Source organism: Grampus griseus (assembly GCF_964374135.1).
Source record: "Grampus griseus genome assembly, chromosome: 16".
NCBI classification, from domain to species: Eukaryota; Metazoa; Chordata; class Mammalia; order Artiodactyla; family Delphinidae; genus Grampus; species Grampus griseus.
Genome location: NC_139010.1, coordinates 48,820,640 through 48,844,907, shown reverse-complemented (window position 1 = coordinate 48,844,907; position 24,268 = coordinate 48,820,640). Strand labels below are relative to the sequence as shown.

The 24,268-nt window shown below is 33.8% G+C and overlaps 1 protein-coding gene across 1 annotated transcript in view; it reads right to left on the bottom strand.

Annotated features, from left to right (window-relative positions):
• Positions 1–1,923: 1,923 nt before the first annotated feature.
• The window catches only part of PTEN (phosphatase and tensin homolog), a gene marked incomplete at its 5' end in the record, with an annotated part of 93,620 nt that continues 71,275 nt past the window's right edge, over positions 1,924–24,268 (bottom strand). The window contains 4 exons of the mRNA XM_082672952.1: positions 1,924–8,713; positions 11,307–11,531; positions 14,254–14,420; positions 19,313–19,454. Of these exons, the coding sequence (XP_082529078.1) occupies positions 8,528–8,713; positions 11,307–11,531; positions 14,254–14,420; positions 19,313–19,454 (720 nt within the window). The 3' untranslated portion in view covers positions 1,924–8,527. The remainder of the gene's footprint in view (positions 8,714–11,306; positions 11,532–14,253; positions 14,421–19,312; positions 19,455–24,268) is intronic.

Below are 24,268 nucleotides of genomic sequence, written 5' to 3'. Positions count from 1 at the left end.
CTAAACTGACTTGGCAATTCTTCTCACGTTAGGGAAACCCAGTCAGCTACTTTAAATTCTTTCCAAAGCAAAGTAAAATGTGTTTAAAAAAAAAAAAAAAAAGCCTTGGACTCAGAATAAAAACAAAATGCAAAACTGTCAAGGAAATGTCTTTTAAACCACTTATAATTCTATTTCCTAAAAAGCTAAAGTTAACATTTTCTTTCAAAATTTTATGTCCAATTATACATACCTGCCCTGATAGGAAGAAGAAACTGATCAATAGCAAATACAAGTTAATAATAAATATTCCTGATAAGTAGTTGCAAATTTCTACTGTATCAACTTAATTTAATTATACTATTTTCCCTTGATCACAAAGTTAAACTTCTGGGATCTTGAAATGGGGTAGGAGAAGAGTGGGGGGGTGTCCCTCTTTGTGAACAAATATTTCTTTTACTATTTAGATATTTATACATTTCCACAGGTTTTTGCTCGAGTTAAGAATATAAAGAACTAGGCCATAAATTTCACCTTTTGTTTCTTGAGGTAACTCAAAATTTACAACTTGTTTCCCATCAATAAATCGTGAGTGACATTTCCTTTCAGCTTTACAGTAGTGTTTAAGGCCATAACAGAACTTTAACTTCTACTGAAGTGATACCAAATATTGCCAAAGTACAATCACACACATTTAGTAAGATTGTAAGAAATTTAAAAATGAACTCAACTCTGAAAATGAAGAGAAACAGATTGTTTATATAGATTTGGCCAAACCAATTTAGAAAATTAAGTAACTTAGAACATTGTGACTATTTTGAGTGGTATTCTTAAAAATTCTATCTAGATACACCAATAATGATCTTAAAAACTCAAGAATTAATATAGAGTTGTAAAAGGTGAGAATAAAATTTTATAGAGGATAATGAGTGCACCTTGCTGATTAAAAGGATGAAAAGTTCTAACTACTGTTTCAGGGGGTCTGTTCAAGTCTCACCTTCCCAGTGAGGCCTATTCTGGACTTACCCTGTTCAACACTGCAATCTCTCTACCTCTGCGTACCTGGTCTTCCTTACCCTGTTCTACGTTTTCCCCCCATAGCATTTATTAACTTACATATGGTATGTTGATTGTTCATTATCTATTATTCCTTGCTAGAATGTGAGATCCATGAAGACAGGAATCCACTGTTCCCCCATTTGTATCCCAAGCATCTATAACAGTGCCTGACCTATATCAAGTGCTCAATAACTATTGAGTGACTTGCAGTTTAGTTTCCTTATTGCATCATGTTGTTTAAAGATGTCACTTTCTGTTTTGCTTTATTCTTAACTCCTTCCTTGCTCAAGAGAGCCTTCCCTGATCCTTCCAAAGCATAAGTCAGAATGTAATTAATTATGCTATGGTAACAAGTTGTCCCAAAATCTCAGTTTACGTCAATATGTTTACTTCTTGCTCATGCTAATATCTAACACATTCAATGTAGGGAGAGAATCTGAGGAAGTTTTGCTCATATAGTCACTCAAGACCCAAGATGACAGAGTTGCACCATCTGGAACATGTCATGTACTCGGTCACTGTAGTAGAGAGAAGCCTAAGGATTGTACAAGGGATTTTATTTACAATGCCTCTCCTTGGAAGTGTCACATCACTTTCAGTACTATTTTGTTGGAATAAACTAGTTACAATGGCTCCATCTAACTTCAAAGGGGTGAAAATTTAGAGGAGCATATGGAATGTTTGGTAATCATTACAGTATCACATATTATAACTTTTTAAATAAGGTCTATTTCCTCTACTAGAGTGGAAACTCCTCAAGGGCAAGAGAGGGTGTCGTTTTGATCTCTAATGTATTCCAAACATCTGTTATATATAGTGAGGACTTGATAAATACTTGTCAAATAAAAAGTTTAAAACCAAATATTAAAAATAATTAACCTTTTTAATTTTTTAAAGAAAAAATACTCTCCATAATAAAGCATTTGTTTTTACGTCCATCAGTAGCCAAATGGAATTTGATATAAACATTTCCAATATACCAACTTTGGATAAATGCACAACTTAGAAAATAACTCAATAATGCATGCATCAAGATGCTACCAACAAATTCATTAACATCCAAGATTCATTACTGTATGTCAAAGGTCATCCAGGGTTAACATTATTTTCATTACGATGAACTGTAAAATTCCAGTGAGAACTGTTTGCCTGAATCAAACTATTTAATCTCTAAAATCGGAACCTAGCACTCTCACCACCCACCCAGACCTCCCTACACTCACACACATGCACACACACTTAAAACTGCCCATTAAGGCATTATAATGGAAAAAGAAAATAGAAACTGAATGAGCATTTGTAAACGTGGGATATCATTTAGACAACTGTATAAAGTAGGCAGAAAATCCTAAAAGTGTACATAAATAAAAGCCAATAAATGATAAGCTACAGAAAGCCACATCTAAACATTTTAAGATAATCTCACTACAGTAAACAGATTTGACAAACTGAAACACTAGAGCCATGACTATAGGCCTTGCTCCATTCCAGCACAAACAAAATCTCTAACCATTTTAAGAACAGATGAGAATCCACATGCAACAAAGGAGATATAAATTACTTTTAATTAAAAAAATGAAAAATATAAATCCTTGTTAAACACTTCATTTAAAAATATGCAGCTTTATTTTAAAATGTGGTAATGCTCAAAGATGGCAGTTGACTTCACTCATATATGTAAAAATGTTCATAAAATATCAATACATTGGTTTGTAAGTTATGTACTGCCCTCCAGCTAAACTTTTTTCCACCAAATTCTCAAATAACTGTTTAAAAAAAGAGATCTATGTTCTAAGCCCACCATTATACTAATCATGGTTAAGTTCCAGAGCTAAAGGTGAACCATTCATGAAATAGTTTTGGATGTGATGGAAGTCTCATGAGCACACAGATGTAAAAACAACTAAGTGATAAACCAGCAGTGGCTTTTTTTTCTGTTTTCCAGGTGTTAAACTAATTCACTCTAAATTGAGCAACTGTTTGGGAATTATAAAAAGTGAAAAGCTCACCCTTCTTTTCCAACCTATAAAGAGAAATAGAAAGGTGATGATGAAATTCACTACTAATACAGTGTTTCACACATTCTGTTTAACACCTAATTCCAAAATACAAATGTTTGAAATGGTTTTTGAAGAGAAATATCTACAATGTTAAGCTTGTCTATGCTAAATAAATGTAACCGTTTTATTTACTTAGACATGTATTATTCTGATGCTAACAATATTTAAACGTCCATGACTGACCCACTGAATTGGAAAGGGCTCTCAATAACTGCACATAATCTGCATCTGTAGTGTTAGAAAGAATCCAGTCACTGTCCATTCTCTGATGTAATTTAACATTCTACAAATCCGTGATGGAAATACTAAGCTTAAAGGCCTGGAGAGTATGCCCAGTACAAATTTCATTTTTTGAAGAAAATATATACATGAATATACAGAAAAAAATGATTGTATAGTCACTAAAGCATTAATAATAGCTGTTTCCAGGTGGTGAGATTATCACTGAAGATTTTGTTATGGGAAACTATTCTCAAAAAAGCTAACTAAGAACCAAAGGGTATTACCACCAATGAAACTATTGTCCTTTACTGACTTTACATAACAAACTTTTAAAGCTACCAACACATGTGAATTTGTCAGAATGGCTACATACAGTCTGATATATTGTGTCGGCCAAAAAGTTCGTTCGGGTTTTTGGGTAAGATGTTAAATACCCGAACAAACTTTTGGGCCAACCCAATACTTGAAGAAGGAAGATCTCTTAAAAAATGGAAAAATACCAAGATCATGGTCATAAAGGAATAGATTTGCTCTAAAATTAAAAACAACTGATAATCATTAGGCTTCCTATAGATACATAATTCTATAGGAAAATCGGTCTCTAACAAGTCATCTTTAAAAGTTTTAAAATGTTTTCCTCTATTATCTTTTTTGCTAGTTTTTTAGGTACTTTTACCAGTTTAGACTGAATATTTATATTATTTTTTCCATTCACAAACATTTCTCTCTGCACTAGTAACAGCACTGCTAATCAAAACTTACACTTAAGCCATTTAAGACTAAGTTTTAGATCTGCGGCTAATTATCTGGCAAGAATAAAAGAACAAGAAAGTTTCACATTAGCAGCAAATTGACTAGATTTAAGGGTCTTGATTTTTTGTAAGCCTTTGGAAGCCTGCATGTTAAACACTGGTGATTTTTATATTCTCAATGGAAATGGTGATGGCATTCACTTAACCAAGCTAGCCCAAATTAAGAGTTGTGAGAACACGCAATAAAAACAAAATTGTCAGTAAATTCCTATTTTTCAGACATCACCAAGATCATCTTATAAATCAGAATAATTTTAGACTCCAGTATAGTTTTCAACCATACTTACGATACCTAAAAAGAAAAAATGTGTGTACACACACATACTTTTCATACCTCTTTACATTATATATTCACATTTACTTTAAAAAAAGTCACATGGAGAAAATGTAAACCTGAAATAACATTAAATTCTATTGTTACATAAATGATCTGCTTTATTTTCAAAACACTTGTACAAGCTACACTTTCACTTATTACCTTACTATGCTTTGTTGAAAGGATGTGCCTTACTTAGTCTTACTTAGTGCCTTACTTAGCTTTTAAGAATATTAGAAATTACAAGATTAAGTTCAAGTACACAAAGTCCTTTAGACTATTCTGGAATATCAATTTTTAAATGGCACAAGTCACAATGAGTAGATGAAGCTCCCCATATGTTGATGGCATACTACAGAATCATAAAGAATGGAAAAGCCACAAAATTGAAATCTGAGATATCAAATCCATTCTGGGGAATTATCTTCAGACATCTTAGTAAAAAAAATATATATGCACAATTTTTCAAGACTTGTGAACTTTTTAGGATTAGCATATTATTTAATGTGCTTGAAACAGGATATTAAGTGTTGACTAAGACACTAAAAAAGCTAAATGCCTCTCTCAAACATGAGTAGACTGATACTCTACTCCCAAACTGACAAGAGCCCATGTTTTTATATAACTGTAGGCTTTGAAGGACAGCAGGGAAAAAAAAACCCAACAAACCTTACAAAATCTTAATAATCACATTTGGCTGCCCATCATTTAAAATGGCAATAAATCTAATCAATTTAAATGATAAATATTGAATATTCTCATTTAATAAAACACCCACACAATGACAAGAATGAGACTTTAATCAGTTTTAAGTGGAGTTTATAACACTAAGAGATAAAGGGTTGTTAACAAACACAATAACAAATGGACATCTGATTGGTATGAGGCATTATCCTGTACACATCGTAATTTTTTGTGTATCCTCAGTGCATAGCATTTACACACAGAGCCACTGCTGCACAGCACAAGAGTATCTGAAGAGGCTGAATCAGAGTAAGGCTGTTTTAACAGACTGAAATTTTTTAGTATATATATTCTATATGAAAACAGATTGAACTTTTGAACTGGCAGGGTAGAAGGCAACTCTGCCAAACACTGCAGTTAAAGCCCCCACTTTAGTGCACAGTTCCACCCCTTCCATCTGCATGCATAACACATTAACAGTATTTAAAGGTAAACGAGGCACTTTGTGGCAACCACAGCCATCGTTATGAACATATTGCACAAATTTTCTAGAACTAAACAGTAACTTGTACCCTACTTTTATTTTTTAAAGCTGAAACATTTGATGCTGCCAGTAAACTCCACTTAAGTTTATAACCTGTGCCACAGCAAAGAATGGTGATGCTATTTATTCAACTACCCTTTAATAATTATGGCAAAAAATGTTCAAGAGGAGCTACAGAGGACTTGGGATGGTACAGGGCCCAATTGTAAGCTTTCTTAAAAGTGATGCCTTCAAGTAACTTCAGACATGTAAGCGGCTGCACATCCAAAAAGTCTAAGAAAACATTCCAGAAACTCAAAGAGATTACCTACAGAATGCATTTCAGGCTAATCATGAATACTGTCATAAATAAAGTTTTAATTAGGACTCAAAAACCTTTCAGTCATAGCAATTCTTGTCAAATTCTATGGGCGTGGTAACTGAAATAAAGGAGAGTAGTATGTATAATATATATTTATATATATATAATATATATAATGCCATTTTTCCATTTCCAATGACTACACCATAAAATGTAAGCAAGGCTTCTCAAAAACACTGAAACATTCAAAATCAAAACCCTCATTCAGACCTTCACATTCCAAAGGAAAAATAATAACAGTGCAAAGCCCATTATAATGTCATTATTTATGACCTGGCCCTCCATGTTACATATTGGAACCATACAAGTTACGCTTTAATATACTGTGCCCAAAACTGTAACAAATAACAGTATTAATAACCATCTTCAAAACATGAATAGTTGATTTTCATTTTAGTCAACAGTTTTCAGCTTTTATGAAAGACAAGGTGACATATAAATTTCAATGATGAGATCTTAGGAATAGGTGTCTCTAACTTTACCAATTTAACTTATGAGCAGTCAATCAATTCTCTATATATCAATGTTTAAATATAAATGTGTAAATCCTAACAGCTTTGTTAAAAATTTTAAAATTTTATTTGTTGAATGAAACTGATGAGGTATGGAAAACATGTCAAGATTATTTACTAAGAATATTTTAGATGAAGTTCTGCCTAATCTATTTACCATCAAACTCTATAAATGCTGCTCTAGTAGGTCCTATGCAATTTGTATTTGTAAATTAACTAGGTCAGACCACAGCTAGTGAACAATTTCAGCACCAATAAGTTATTGAAAATGAGATTTTACACCATTAAGAAATAAATTGGCTGGATGGTCAAATGTTTCAAGGTCAAGGTATCATTTGAAAGATACCAAATTTCTGGGGGAAAAAATTCTTTTTAATCATATCTTCACATTAACTTTACAATAGTAGTTGTACTCTGCTTAAAATCGTATGCAGTCTGGGCATATCAAATATATGATATTTAAGAAGTGAAATTGAAGCCCTTGTCCTAACTCTAGCACTATGAAGAAATGATTCAACACTGCACATTTAAAAAAATCTATTCTTTCAATAGCAAATTGATAAAAGCATTATGTGGGACAATTTCTACTGAAAAAGTAAATGACATTATTTGTGCAGTGTTGAAAATTTACTGCAACTCTAATTTCCTTTTTAACACAAATAACGTCCTTTTAAATATAAACATTATATGTATTCAGTATTCAAGTAAAATTCCCTAACAGTTAATGACATTTAAAAAATGTGCAAAACTGCAAAACTCATTGTAATGAATGTGTAAGGTCAAAAGGGTGGAACGGCTGACATCTATTGGATTGAATAAGTGCATCATAAATCTTTAAAGGAAAAAAAACCGCTTACTGTAGAATCTCAAATTGAAATTTCCTGTGCAGCATTACAAAACATTTTATATTTAATGAGAAAAAAGAAGCTTTTAGGCAGCACATGAAGCATCCACAGCAGGTATACGATTGAAAACTAATAAAATAAATGTAAGTTGTTGACTGATGTAGGTAATAATAGCATCTGACTTTTAGCACTGGCCTTGATTACACAGGAGATGGAGCAGTCATTACAATTGAGAAAACATATTTAATAAATCATTGTCAATTTTTATAATGTTTCAAGCCCATTCTTTGTCGATAGCCTCCACATTTATATGGTTAAGTCATTGTTGCTGTGTTTCTTATCTATGACCACATTATTTTTATATCCCTTCATTTGTGGATTCTTAAGATGTTGTGGAAGGTTCATTCCTGTACCCCTATACAGATTCACTCCCTCTAGCTGCCTTTTCTAGCACCAATATGCTTAAAAAAAAATAAAATGCACAAATAACAAGCAGTGACAGCGGCCAATTCCTCAAATGTCCAGATTAACAACTGTAGCATGCTAAAGAAAGGTGCGTGTAAATAGCTGGAGATGGTATATGGTCCAGAGTCCAGCGTAAAACATATTCCTTTCTGAGCATTCCCTCCATTCCCCTAACCCGAATACATGCATTAGAATGTAGCAAAACCCTTTAGAAACTCCTCTTAGCCAACTGCAAACTTATCTGTTGCCACAAGTGCAAAGGGGTAGGATGTGAACCTGTATATCACAAAGCTCTTTAGCCACTTCAGTTGGTGACAGAACACAAAATGAGAAATTCCTACGTATACACATCAGTCTGTCTCCACTTTTTATAAAACTGGAATAAAATGGGAAAGTGCCATCTTTATTTATCCTAATTGAATTTTAAATGTCCTTTTGACACAAAAAGGTATATACATGACACAGCTACACAACCTTTTTTCAACTGGACAACAAGTGTCAAAACCCTGTGGATGTATAGGGTAAAACAAGATTGGTCAGGAAAAGAGAATTGTTCCTATAACTGGTAATCTGACACAATGTCCTATTGCCATTAAAAAAAAAGGTCCATTTTCAGTTTATTCAAGTTTGTTTTCATGGTGTTTTATCCCTCTTGATAAAAAAAAAAATCAGACTTTTGTAATTTGTGTATGCTGATCTTCATCAAAAGGTTCATTCTCTGGATCAGAGTCAGTGGTGTCAGAATATCTATAATGATCAGGTTCATTGTCACTAACATCTGGTGTTACAGAAGTTGAACTGCTAGCCTCTGGATTTGATGGCTCCTCTACTGTTTTTGTGAAGTACAGCTTCACCTAGAGAAAGAAGAGAAAGTATAAATGGAAAATCCATAAATCTGACTAATCTTAAATTACTTAAATATACATATTTTTGACAGATTCATTTTTAAGTACTATGACACATATGATCTTTAAAGGGCCTTTTAAATGACCCTCTTCTTAAGATTTCCTACACTTTCTTTCTTGGTATATACTGAAAAGAAACTGGGATGTTAATATACTATATTTTTTAATAGGCATGTTACAAGCATTAACTAAATAATTCTGCAAAAGAAATGTATTGAGTTCAATAGTCCACATAATCTATTTTCAATCACAAAATTCAACTCACAAAGAGTTGAGTTCCAAAAGAATGTTTCACTTAACTACTTATCTGAAATTCAATGTATTTTCTGATACAAACAATACTAAAAAATACAGATACTACACTATGTAAAATACTAATTAACAATGATGTTTAGGATTCCATTCGCCCTAAAAACTTCACCGAAAGGGAGTAATAAGAAAGTTAATATCCTACAGTGCTCTTAACAGTGAACCAACAGCCTTATAGGCAGAGCTGAAATAACTGTCAAAACAACTCTAGGGCTTCCCTGGTGGCGCAGTGGTTGAGAGTCCGCCTACCAATGCAGGGGACATGGGTTCGTGCCCCGGTCCGGGAAGATCCCACATGTCGTGGAGCCGCTGGGCCCGTGAGCCATGGCCGCTGAGCCTGCGCGTCCGGAGCCTGTGCTCCGCAACGGGAGAGGCCACAGCAGTGAGAGGCCCGCGTACCGCAAAAAAACCAAACCAAAACAACTCTAAATGGTAGGTATCTATTTTAAAAGAGAGAAAGCTATAGCTCAGAAAGGTTAGGGAACTTGCTAAAGGCCGCATATCTAGTAGGTAGTGGATGTGGGATTTAAATTAGATCTGACTTCAAATCCTTTCATCATTCTACTATATCTACAGCCCCTCCCCCATGATCCAAGAATCATTATCAATTTTTCTCCTTCTCTTACATCCACTATCCAATCCATCAGTAAATTCTTTTAGTTCTACCTTCAACTAGCCTCCCAGCTTTCATTCTTGCCCCTCTTGAGTCTATATTTTAAAGGAGGGGAGAGAGAGTAAACTTTTAAAGACAAAATTCAGATTACATCTTTCCCGTGCAGAAAACATTCAACGTCTTCACACTTGGACTGATGTGCGTTAGTCAAAACAATTTCTTATCTATTACTCCTCAAATAAACCAAGCTCACTCCTGTCTCAGGGCTTCTGCACCAGCTTTTCCCTCTTTTCCCAGATATTTGTATAGCTCACTCATATGTTTACTTATAACTGAAATAGTTTTTATTTGTAATTACAAATATAAAACCTCTTGCAATATTAAAACAGAAAATAATACAGTTAGAGGAAGTCACATTTTAAAAGCTAATAATTGAGTAAAATACAGACAGAGAAAAGAAAGTAAATGGAAACCTACGAATTCTAGAAGACACTACTGAACACTTTAAATATAAGATCTAAAGGCACTTATTATTAGATATATTTTCACTTAAAACAGGTAGCCCCCCCTTTATTTTTATTATTACTAGCAGCAATATTCTTATAAGCTATGATTAGGTTTGCTACATGGTATAAAAATGGAATGAAGAGAGAATTTAAAACGAGAAAGGAGGAGGGTATGGTGAAAGGAAGAGAGAAAAATGAAGTAGAATAGGCAACAGGAAAGGGGAAGAAAAAAATGGCAAACCACCATTTGGGAATGTTTACAAGTCAGCTTTTTAACCTGGAGAATTCTCCTCTACAAACATAAATAGAAATATACACATACATATCACATTTAGATAAAAGTAAAATGAACCAAATAATTCCATAATAAGAGGAAGTAGAGTTTTACAAAGAGAAGGAGAGGGGAGGATGATCAGAGGCCTTACAGAGCACATGAGATTGAAGCTAAGGTTAGAATGTGAGGGACAGCCACGTGAAGGGCAGGGAAAGGCCAAGGGTGGAGAGGTTCGGGGAGAAGGAAAAGAATTGTGAAGACCTGAGGCAGAAGAGTATAGCATTTTGAAGAAATGAAAAGAGACCAGGTCTGAGAGTGAATCGCAGGGAGAGAATGTGGCTAGAGTAGATGCAGAAGGTAGTCCTGTGCTAAATTATGCAGGTTCCTGCAGGTCACATCAAAAAAGCACAAGGTCTTTAAAAAGTATAAACAGGAGTGACGCAATCAAGTCATTTTTAAGATCACTCTAAGGAGTTGAGAATAAACTGGAGGGGACAAGAGTAAAAGCAGTGAGAACATTCCATAGGAGTCATTCCCAAAGGGCTGAGCTCCTTTCCACTTCTTTTTTCACCTATTCCTACTTCATATCCAACTTACTTAAATCCCCTCCCTAACCTATGCCCCAGATTTCACCAACTAACAAAGAATAGGGTAAGGAAACTGTAGCCTTTTGACTCTCTGTGCATTGGATTTCATTGACTTACTGCCAAATAAACAATGCTTATGAATATACGTAATTTAAAAATTAGCCAAGCAAGTCTTTCACCAGCTACACACCTAGAATAAAACAAACACACACACAGAACCACTCACCAACTCCTCAAAATGTTTTTAACTGACCTTAAAATTTGGAGAAAAGTATCGGTTGGCCTTGTCTTTATTTGCTTTGTCGAGATCATTTTTTGTTAAAGTGAGTACTAGATATTCCTTGTCATTATCTGCACGCTCTATACTGCAAATACTATCAATTTCTTGATCACATAGACTTCCATTTTCTACTTTTTCTGAGGTTTCCTCTGGTCCTGGTATGAAGAATGTATTTACCCAAAAGTGAAACATTTTGTCCTAAGAAAAAAAAAGAAAACAGACATAAATTTTTTTAAAAAAAGACAATGTTACTTATATTCAACATTTGCCCTAAGAAGTGAACAAATTATGCCATGTGTCAATAATATTCTGAATAAAGGTAAACACAAAGACTAATACTGGGCAATCTGTTGCATCTAATTCACATAGGATTTTTCCTTTAATTCAAATCTAGACCAAAAATATAATTCCACAAGCTCTAAAATAAACTTACTTTAATACTTTAAGTAAAATATTTCCTTTTCTAGTCTAACACTAGCTTTTAAAAGTGTTGAGTTTATATGTATATATTAAAAAACCCAGAAATGGATTTAATTTTGTTTCAACAAGCTATTACAAAATTTACTTTATCAAAAGTTCTTAAAATGTCACTACAACTTCCCAAGGAAGCAAGGCAGATACATTTTTACTTCTACAGCAATACAAATATTAAGTGGCTCCAGTTTCTTGCATGACAATGTATGTCTGAAATTTTTCATAATACAATATGGGGGGGGTAAGAACTTCAACTTTTTGTTGTTATAAAATGCCTATTTTTTAAAAAATCACTTATTAACTAATAATGAGGTCTTGTAAATCAAAAACCACCAACATTACTTCAAACCTTTCTTGACCATTACTTCAAACCTTTCTTTCTTTCTTTTTTTTTTTTTTTGTGGTATGCAGGCCTCTGACTGTTGTGGCCTCTCCCGTTGCGGAGCACAGGCTCCGGAGGTGCAGACTCAGCGGCCATGACTCACGGGCCCAGCCGCTCCGCGGCATGTGGGATCTTCCCGGACTGGGGCACGAACCCATGTCCCCTGCATTGGCAGACAGACTCTCAACCACTGCGCCACCAGGGAAGCCCCTCAAACCTTTCTTGACCAACATAGAAAATGTTCTCTTAATTAGTGGAACTGGCCTGTATGCATTATTTGACAATTAATGATGTACAACCCCATGACACCTTATCTGGTGCCTTAAACTGCCATTTAAATCTTTTATTTTAATTTATCTTCAAGTTTATTTTCCCAGGAAGATGGTAAGACCCTTAAGTAACTTATGTCTTAAATGTCTTTGTATCTTTTAACAGTACCTAGCATAGCAATTTTATATGTGGTAGCCTTTGAAAATATTGTTAATTTCAATCATTTTAGCAAAGTTACTGAGTTAGTAATAACCAGACACATATTTTACTTAGAGTCAGAAGAAAATAAGCTAGTAGAATTTAAATTTCAAAAAATGTAGATTCTGCTAATGTACTGATTATAGTAAAACTGTTCTTGTTTAAATCAGAACAAACATTTGTAACAGGCAAGGAAAACCACATAAAATGGAAATAAATGTAAAGTAATTCAAGATACACAAATTATTATAAATATTTAACTTAATCTTCAATTTTACATGTGTTAATATAATGTACAGGTGATAAGAACTAGAAGAATACGAATTAGTACACTCCTAAACATAGAGGGAAAGTGATACAGGTGCCTATTTTTAAAAGCAAAACATAAAATCTTGTGTGTACCAGTCTTACAGTGAATAGAAGGAAAAAACTTACTTACCTTAATTTTAAAACATTTGTTAACACTTCTTGGATTATTGAAAAATATATTTTCAAAGTTACTGAGATATACTTAACTTTTATTTATACAGAACATGTAGAAAATGGGTTTCTGGTGAAAAAAAATCAGTTTTACATTTTGTGATTTTCCAGCTACCTGGATTCTGGATAAAGGAAATTATACTTCTTTTGACAAGTCAAAATAGAGGTTAAAACTTTTGTAGTAAATGAAGCTTCCTCTTATTTTCTCTCAAAAAAAAAAAAAAGCTAAAATTCAGGAAAATGAAATCAATCCTATTACAGAGACTGTCTAAAGATTAGCAATACACTATCTGGTATGTTTAAGGAGGCAGTAACAATATACACAGCTAATGTTTTTGTTCATTACTACCTAAAAATTTTGCACCTTAGGTTCACCTTAAATGTTCACACTTAATATTTTAAACCAACACAGTTTGTTTTAAAATGAGCCCCTGCATTCTCTAAATATAGCTCAGTGAGATGCAAACCTCACTAACTTTCTAAACCTGCATATTTAAATAATACCACACTTTTTTCATTCTTTATTACTTCCTCTTCATATTTATTTCTCTAACTAAAAATCAAAATACTCAGTAAATTTGAGGAAGCTAAATATAAAATGACCCAGTCTCAAGAAACATTAACCAAAATGGGGGAAAAGTGGTTTGTGTCATTACACAAGACCACAAAACAGATTTTATTTATACATACAGACCAAATTTTTTTTTCAAACTCATGGTCCCATGTTAACTTCTCAGTAATTAATCATCCCTTCTAAAAGGACTGTAACTGATTGAATGGGATATGTACGCAATCTTTAATACTTTTGTAAAATTTATATGCATAACCTAAGTTAAGGAAAATTCATCTCAAATTATAATGCCACATGGCCGTTTCCTTCTAATAGGACTATTTACCATTAATAATGGCTCACCGATGCCATAGTAAGAAAAGCATGTGCAGATCTAATAGAAAATAATTCATGATTCATTAGATGTCAGTCATAAAATACATCTTTTAGTCTCTCCTTACAGAAATGACTTCTGCCTAACTAAATGCTTTAAGCAAAAGATCTGAGGTTACTATTCAAGGTATGGCTATTCTGGATATTTTTCCCAATAAAAGTAAAGTGCAAACCTTTTTTAGCATCTTGTTCTGTTTGTGGAAGAACTCTACTTTGATGTCACCACACACAGGCAACGGCTGAGGGAACTCAAAGTACATGAACTTGTCTTCCCGTCGTGTGGGTCCTGAATTGGAGGAATATATCTTCACCTTTAGCTGGCAGACCACAAACTGAGGATCTGCGTGGTCAAATACATAACTAGTATCACTTCACAGGAAATACCTTTAACTGTCAAACTGTCAAAAGCTATTTTGATGATTTAAGATCAGCAATATACACAAAGTAGTAATTCTGCATCTTTAACCCCTGATCTAAAACAAATCAGTGGATAGAAAATAATAAATGGATAGCTAAATAAATAAATAAATACATAAATAAAACAAATCAGCAGAAATAAACTAGGGCAAAGTAAAATCAATACAAGGTTTTCCCTAATTTGAGCCTTCAACATAAGGTTCTATTACTGGTATTAAAGTCAATTCTATTTCATAAATAGTAAGTACCAAGACTGGACTTCTAGCACTGTACAGTAATATCAAAATTTCAACATTACAATAAATGAACTGCATAAAAAGTAACTTTTAAAACAAGTATTTGCTGCAGTATTTTAAAGTCTCTACCACAGAATAAAAACCACAAAATACCAATCATTACACATTCACAAGAAGAGAATATAATCTATAACAAAGTTATAATATATTCCATAAGCACAAGTTTCAATATTTATAAAAATTTAAACCATAATTAATTTTACTTATAACTCATATTTTATTTTTAAAGGTATATAAAGTCACCACCACAAGAAACAGGAGGAAAGAGATTTGAAATGTCTGCAAAGAAATGCAACAGACATCAAGTACAAATTACAGCACAACCCCCCTTTCTCCAAAACACACTCCATTTTCATTAACAAGTACTTTGGCTTTGACCCATGTGTGTTTTAAAATAACTGGTAAAATATGACCTCTCAAGATGTATCATGCTTATATTAGCAACGCAACTAAAAGGCAGGTAAGTGTGAACAGGCAAGGATTATGTTTTTTATTTTTAAAAATCTACACATAAATACATTTATACCTAATGACATTAATGACAGAATTTAAAGTCATGAACATTAAGATCCTAGGACTTTAAAAACTTTAAGTTACCTAAATAATTTGACAAAGGATAATTTATTTGTAGTACACCAAGTTCAAAAACAAGAGTTCATTAGAAAAAAAAGTAATTAACCTGAGGAGGTAAGAAGTGGGTCTTGAAGTTTCAAAACATACCAAGATAATCAAGAAATAAAAACATAAGCTTGCATAAAGTGCATGAGAAATACATATATATAGACATAAATTTCTCAGCACCAAAGGCATCATCCTTAAAGACAAAAAAAAGAAGTATCACATTCTTTATCAATGTGACCAACAACTGAGGACAAGGCAAAAAGCTTATTCAGGCTAAAATTTTCCAGTGTAATAAACACCTGCTGGCTCATCTATATAATACCTAAAGAGGTATCATCAATCACATAATAAATAGTAGGCTTCATAAAAGCATGAGGGATTATTCCAATATGGATTCGTGAGACATTTATCATGAGAAAAAGGAACTCTAAAAAAGGGAAACATTACACTAACAACCTGTCAATAATTTTCACTTCCTTGACTAAAGATTCAAAGTACAAGGAGCTATTTTACAAGACTTTATTTGATACTGAAAATTTCACTGGGAAGCCTAGTTTGAAGAAGCAAATAAACAAGGTATGATTTCAAAGCTGTGATAAAAATCAACCAGGAGGGAAATGCCTTGCAATCTTATTAATTCAAACTCCACTAATTCAGAATCTGATAATCCTGATCTTAGGACTTTAAAAAGCAAATTAACTGTGTAAGCCAGATTTCAATTAAACTACATCTAAAATGTGTACCTTCAAGAACTTTAGAATTATATATACAATTGATAATCTAATTAGAAATTAATTTTTTGAGGAAATATCTAAGCAACACTAAGCTAAAACATTTTAATAAAAGTAAGAAAATATTTCTTCAAATCACTAAAGAAAATAATTTTCTTTACAGTATGAATTTCACATTTTAGATAGATAAGACCAAACTTAACAGTTGTCCAACATTAGTATGGTTCTTTTGACTTCTAAGACACAACTCTGAGATATATATCTCTGATATGATCAACTGTGTTCTAAAAAGAAGAAATGAAGAGGCTGATATGTAGCAGACAAAAATTACAATTAAATTTTCTTGGATATATGCATATTGATATAGTATGAGAGAAAAATCACACTGGTCATCTTTTATTAACTTTTTCAACCCTTTCAGCTACACAGAAGATAGTAACCTTTCCTTTATTTAGAAATATTAAGACAATACTCAAATAAGAAAATGGCTGTTAACCCCTGACAACTTTGCAGAAGATACTTTATTTTCACATGGTCTGTTTTCTTCACTGATTCCTCTTCCTCCTCCTGAACCCACACTGTTACAAATCCTATTTGTCTCAGCCCTCACCCTGTTTTCCTCTGAACCTTCCCATCTTCTAGCCCCACGCCAAATTTACATGAAAGGTTTAACTGCTATGTCTCTTTCCTAATGCTTCTCAAAATATCAGGTATATCTCTCACCTAAGTTCAAATCCATACTTTCAAGTACCCACTAAATATCTTCATGTAAATAGCTCACCTTTACCTGATTTACAACATGTTTAAAACCAAAATATCAACATTCATGTCTCCAAGTCTCAGTTATTCCCTTTTCTGTCTTCCCTTTTCTGTGAATTATTCACCTGACCAGAATAAAAGCTCCGACAAAATATTTAGATATAAATGGCAAAAGAAAAACTAATCACATCTCATTTGATTGCCCAAGCAAAGCACATCTGGCTTAAAGCAAGTCACATAACTGCTTTCCTTTCCACCATTTTTCTCCCTCTTGCAATCACTACCTTCTACAAAACTATACCTAAATACAGCTTATTAAGCCTCTAGTATGACCACTGACACCATAGTATTTATCAAATCAAGTATGATATGCCCATTTGGAGTCCTCCAACAGTCAGCCACACATTCCGTTCCTATTCTATTCTCCATCTCTATATTTCTTGCCCAGCTCATTTCCTTCTGCTGTGCTTCAATTCAAGCTATTTCCTATTGCCTGTAATACTTTCTTTGGTTTTAAGGCCAATCTAAACTGTATGCTTTCTCAAATGTTCAATAAAGAGCTGGACTTCCTTCATGAAACTATTTGACAATCCCCGCAAACTTGATTTTTCTAAATATACCATTTATGATTTATACATACAACCTCCCATTAGTTATATATTACTTATACTACAGCTTTACTACATAGTATTAAATCATAGTGCATAAACAGAGAACCAGCAAATTGGTAAAGATTAAAAAGATTGCAGTAGTAAGTTGAGAAGTTTAAATGTAATACACTGAGAGATCCAACACACACACACACACACACACACACCCCATTTAAATGTAGAGCAGAACTGACAGATGTTTGCTAGAGAGACCAATGTGAAAAAAAATTATAGTAGATAAGATTATTGAATTGAATGTTCTCTCTCCCTTATTATTTCTCTAATATTTTATACCTTACCATTTGGCTCTTACAGTGATATCTAATACTATAGGAAGAGCGTGAGCTTTTTTATTTTCTTCCTTTTCCCTTCTCCACTATACATCTAAAGTTCCTGTGCCAATCATCTCTGATAGCCTAGTACCTTGTACTCTGGAGTTTTAAAAATTGTACTGAGATGACAAAAGCATCAGTGAGGTCTCTTAGAAGCCTTTCATATGCTGTGTTAATAGATCTGTGGTCTCTGATAAAGTTATTTGCCCTAAGAATACAGAAAAGATCTAATGAAGGTGATCACACCTATCTGACAAAGATAAACAACATCAAGAAATTAATTCCCTAGGTATAAATTAAGGTCAGAAAAATTTTAATTACATAAATACTGTCAAGAAGCAAACTTTAAGCTAAAAACTGAAACCATCAACAAATTGCAGAATATCACTGAAATATTATTAGAGGTATTAGAAAAAGTAATACAGTGGTATCTTATCTAGAAACTACAAAATTGTATTCTGAATAAATAAAACACAGTTCTTAAACATGAAAACATGACTGATCACTTCCAAGGTAGAAACTAATATAAAAAACTCTGTAACAGAAAAAAGCAGCAAGAGTCTGGTCTTTTACAGGGCTGAACAATACTTCCTTCCATGTGTTCTCCCTTGACTACCTGCTTTGGGTCAAAGTATTAAGGTTCCTATCAGTTTAGCTAAGAACTCTGGCGAATGGCAGAGAAGCAGAACGGGACCAGGGTGACTGAGGTAGGCTTACAGACGTTAGGGTAAGAGAGAAATAAATTAGAGACAGACATCAATGACATGATCCTTATTTAGTACTTTTCTAGGAAGTTTCAGATTTCAAAATATCTTCATATTGTTGATGAGCAAAGACAAAGAGAGGTAGATGATGTGCCCTCGGTTATATAGCACATTAAGGACAAATCTAGCACTGGAACTCCGATCTAAATCCAGGTTTTCTCTAATACTCCACACACACTGAATCTACCCTATTCATTCAATATACTTCAGCTTGTTGCCATCTCTTATCATCGTTTTCTTTTTCTTTTTCTTGTCCCTATCACCATTACTATTAATATCTAGTCTTACTAAGATATCAAGGAATTGGTCCTTGCCCTAACACCGGTAAAGGGATGAACCCCAATGCTACTCTCATGCTGACGGGACAGGTTATTTTAGTCATCTAGTCAGAATATAGGCTGCATTTGGTAGCTGCAGCACAGAATATTTCTTTCATAAATATAATTTGGCTTCAAAGACATTAAAACCCAATGGTCTCTTAGCTTCCACAGCCCAATGTGCTGAACAACTGAGCTAATTAATTAGTTTGGATACTTAAGAAATATACAAACCTGCATAAATTTTAAGTGTGGTAAATTTCTTTTTAGACTTCCATATAAACTTCTAGCTATGTTAAGAAAAGTGTTCCAGTACATCAAAGGATGAGAATTTAGAGCACTTACTGCAAGTTCCGCCACTGAACATTGGAATAGTTTCAAACATCATCTTGTGAAACAACAATGCCACTGGTCTATAATCCAGATGATTCTTTAACAGGTAGCTATAATAATATACATAGCGCCTCTGACTGGGAATAGTTACTCCCTGGTGGACAGAAAAAAAAAAGAAAAGCCAAATTCAAAAGAAAAGTTCCATTATAGTTATTTCACTAAATCGTTATGGTAACTGGGTTGTATCCATTGAAGAACATATATACATTAGAAATTTGACCTTAAATGATTTAATACTTAAATCCAGCTCAGTAATAGAGTAAATCAAAGCAACATCAATATAAAGGAAACATCAGAATAACTTTTCTCCCTTAAAATACAATTATCATAACACCCCCATCTATTCAATGGTCACAACAATCTCTGACCCATGTACCCAATAAGCAAAGGCCACTGCATATCCAAAATAACTGTCAAAGGCCTCTGCTCTACAGCTGTGCTCTTTACACGTAGGGTTCCCCACAAGCATGTATAGATTCTTATTCAACACAGAATTCCTCAAAAACTTGGATACCTATTTTCCAGGCAAAAGCATATCAGAATCAGCAAGTCAGATAAAGGCATATTGCCTTTAGGAGGCAGAAATAGCAGCAGCAAAAAGTGATGCTGGCTTTAGAACCCAACAAAAACAAGAGTATGCAGTTGACATAAATGTATGCAATAGTTTGACAACAAAGGTACTTAGAGATGTCCCTGAGCTACATACACCTCTTTGCATGTAACCAGGGAAATACATAATGTTTTAGAAAAGTTAAGTATTACAGTGCTAAAAATATATACAATTCATGTGGTGTTTAAATGGGGACCCTGACTTATCTCAAAAAAAAAAAATCTACTGTGTGCAGCAATGCACTCACTAATGATGCTGAATAAGTGAGGTATTAGGGAACTTATCTAAGGTTTCTTTTCCTATTACATGATATGACTTCAGAATAATTTAAGCATTTAACTTAGAATTTGCAATATTTCTCTTTTGGATGTTATATTGGCATATAAATATGCCAGTGTGTTAAAAACTCTGGACATAAAAACTTTTCTTTCCCCAATGAAAAGTAGAAAGTACATTTACGTGAATTTAAAGAAAAGCATGTTGAATGGCAGGTATATAGGTATTTGTTTCAGTATTCTTGGTTCTTTTTTAAAGGTCAGCATGATTTTATTACAATTTTAAAAGTACATAAAATGCCAAATAATGGATAAAAGCCATTTCATGGGCTTTCCTGGTGGCGCAGTGGTTGAGAGTCCGCCTGCCGATGCAGGGGACACGGGTTCGTGCCCCGGTCCGGGAGGATCTCACATGCTGTGGAGTGGCTGGGCCTGTGAGCCATGGTCGCTGGGCCTGCACTTCTGGAGCCTGTGCTCCGCAACGGGAGAGGCCACAGCAGTGAGAGGCCCACGTACCGCAAAAAAAAGAAAAAAAGCCATTTCTAATCAGGACTAATGAGCTAAGATTTTGGCTATAGTACAAAAATCATATAATCAGAAGACTTGGATTTGAATGTTGACAGTCAAAACACAAACTTTGTTTCTGCAGGAAAATGAAGACAATACCATCTTCACAGGATTCTCATGAGGATTAAACACTAAACGCAGTTAGACAAAAGCATGCTAAAACAACAGAATGTTACAGAAATCTGAATCACCAGTTTGAGAAATTCTACCTACATTTAAGGTATAATTTTGGAATTGCTGGATTTTTAGTTCTACATATTTTTTTAAAGAAATGGCAATAAAACAGTGTTGCTTTGAATAGCTGCTACAAACACTAATGCTAAAAATTATCATTAAAGTTTAAAAAGTGTTTAAACTTAAAATTATTTTTTATACATTATTTAATGCCATTTCAGCAAAAAACTTATTCATATGTATCAAGATAAAATACAGAACTGCAAAGCAGGTTGGGGGAAACAGCAGACAGAAGATGGGTGGGTGGGAGGGAATCTTTTTTGAACCATGTGTATTTATAATCTAGTCTAAAAATTAAAATTAAATAAGATTTTAAAAATTAAATCAATGGAAGTCTACTAGATGACCAAGCTGTCAAGTTATTTATTGGGGTTTAGTGGAATGATAGATGATATTTTTTCTCTTTATCTCCATTCTTGGTGTAAGTTTGCATGAAATAATTAAAAGGTTGTCAAAACTTTAATTTTACTCAAGTAGCAAGTGACTGGTAGCGTATCTATAATGCAAGTGTTTATACACCCAGTTAATCCTTAACAGAAAGGCAAATGTGTAGAGAAACAGTGTTATGAATCTGTAAGTTCTCACCAGCAGATTAATAATTAATGTGTAAATACAAGATGAATCAAAATTATTGACACAATTCAAAGAAAAATGGTGAAAAACATAATTGTAAATTTATTATTTTACTATCAAATTATGCATAATTAGTCTTCTGTACCTTAACTTTGCAATCCTTACCTACCTGTTAGCTTACCGGCACCTCAAATTCAATGTGTCCAAATTAACAGAAATTAAAAAGTTGGGGAGAAATCAAAAGCTTTACAGACAAGCAAAAGCTGAAAGAATTCAGCACCACCAAGCCAGTTTTACAGTTTTATATTAGATCTTGATATCTGGTAATGAATAAACTCTTGTTTTGTTTTCCTTAAAAAAAAAAAAAAATTTGGAAGGCCCAAATGTGTATGGACCATAGCCCTTAATGTGTTGTCCTCACTCTGTTCTCATCTCTTACAGCCATCATGCACACTTACTAAAATTTAATTAACAATACAATGTATTGTACAGAATACACTATAATCTAGGATTCGAAATAAAATGAGTAAAACTTCCACACTAAGTTGACAATGTGATTTGTAACACTTCAAATATATTTCCTGAATGCATACACTGAAAACAATGATTCATGTGCATGTTTTACATACAGCATCTTGAATATTAAGATTAAATTTAAATATATATCTTTTTAAAAATCTGAGAAATGAACTTTTTACTGATTTTCAAAAATTCTACATATCTGAAAAGAGGGCTGAACTTTAAAGCTCTTGAAGATTAAAAATTACTACATTTTCAAATTTTCCATTATTTCAGTTAAATTAAGACTAATAAAAATCAATTCTATTCTTGAATCAAGAATTTTTAATCTAAACTGATCTATAACTATATCCCCCAAATATAGTTCTATTCTCTACCACTAATTATTCTCCTTTTCCTACTCTAACCGTGAAGAAAAATACTTATATTCTTAACTTTTTTCCTGAAGTAAAACTTTCAAAACATTCTAATTTTAGCTAAACTTAGCATTCTTCAGATTGACTTAGCATCATGTTCCTGGCCATCTTCTCAAAAGGCAGCCATTGCTTCTTCAATTCCCTTATATTCACAGACCAGGAGGATATTTGGTGTTCCTCCCACTATTCCTTCCAATCCACTTTTCCACTGTCTTACTCAGTCTCACCTATTCCAAATCTGTATCATTCAATAACTCTTTCTTCTGTTATGCACTTATTAACACTTGACTATAATGATTTCAGCATTTTAAAACCTCTCTTTCTGTCCTGTCCCAAATATCATCCTCAAAGAACTAAGTTCCCATTTTACTGGGAACCCTGAGGTCACCCGATGTGAGCACCCTCAAAATTATTTTCTCTCGTCTTAAAATCTTTTTAGGGGCTTCCCTGGTGGCGTAGTGGTTGAGAGTCTGCCTGCTAATGCAGGGGACACGGGTTCGAGCCCTGGTCTGGGAAGATCCCACATGCCGTGGAGCGACTAGGCCCGTGAGCCACAACTACTGAGCCTGCGTGTCTGGAGCCTGTGCTCCGCAACAAGAGAGGCCGCCATAGTGAGAGGCCCGCGCACCGCGATGAAGAGTGGCCCCCGCTTGCCACAACTAGAGAAAGCCCTCGCACAGAAACGAAGACCCAATACAGCAAAAATAAAATAAATTAATTAATAAACTCCTACCCCCAACATCTTAAAAAAAAGAAATCTTTTTAGTCCTGATATTTTCTAACAGTGTCTCTTCATGTTCACATTGGTTCCATTTTTGCAAGTGTTCTATTAATTTTCTCCTCTCTGGCTTTTGCCTTTATTCTCTCCACCTGTCTCCTCCTAATGAAAAAGCTCAGGTAATGCTTATCCTTTATCCAAAACAAGCAAACAATTCTAAGACCAAAGACCCACACTCTCCCCAAAATCTTGTATCTCTTTCAAACTATCATCTTCTCTCTATATATAAACTCTTGAGAAGCCTCTACTCCTTAACTCTTGGAAATCTGTTATTATGAGGCTGATTTCTTAATGGTCATTAGTTCTTAATGGTCATTAATGGTCATTTGCTACTGTTTTCTTATTATCATCGTGGCTCATTTTTTAGCTGCCATTTTGAAAACTCCCTGTTCCTTCCATAGGATACACTCTCTAAAGGTTTTCTCCTGGGACTTCCCTGGAGATCCAGTGGTTAAGACTCCCCACTTCCAATGCAGGGGGCGAGAGTTCAATCCCTGGTCAGGGAGCTAAGATCCCACATGTGGTGCGGTGTGGCCAAAAACAATAAAATAAATAAATAAAATAAAATAAAATAATAAAATAAAATAAATAAAATATTTTTAAAAATAATAAAGGTTTTCTCCTATCCTTACCAGTTATCTCTTCTCTTCTTGTCCCTAAATGCAGGTATATCTCAAAAAATTGATCTCAGCTATTCCCTCTTTATATCAATCCTATCTACTCCACTGGTTTAATTATGTCTTACACATTAACTCCAAAACCTGTGTCTCTCAATATGACTTTGTTCCCAACTCCCAGTCCAGAATTTCCTACACTTGGACATTTCTAGCTGGAAATCTCAGAAGCACTTAAAACACAACATATCCCAGAACTGAAGCTTTCACATTCTTGCACGGACCAACCTCTGTTATTTGTCATTATACTCAACTCACTGTC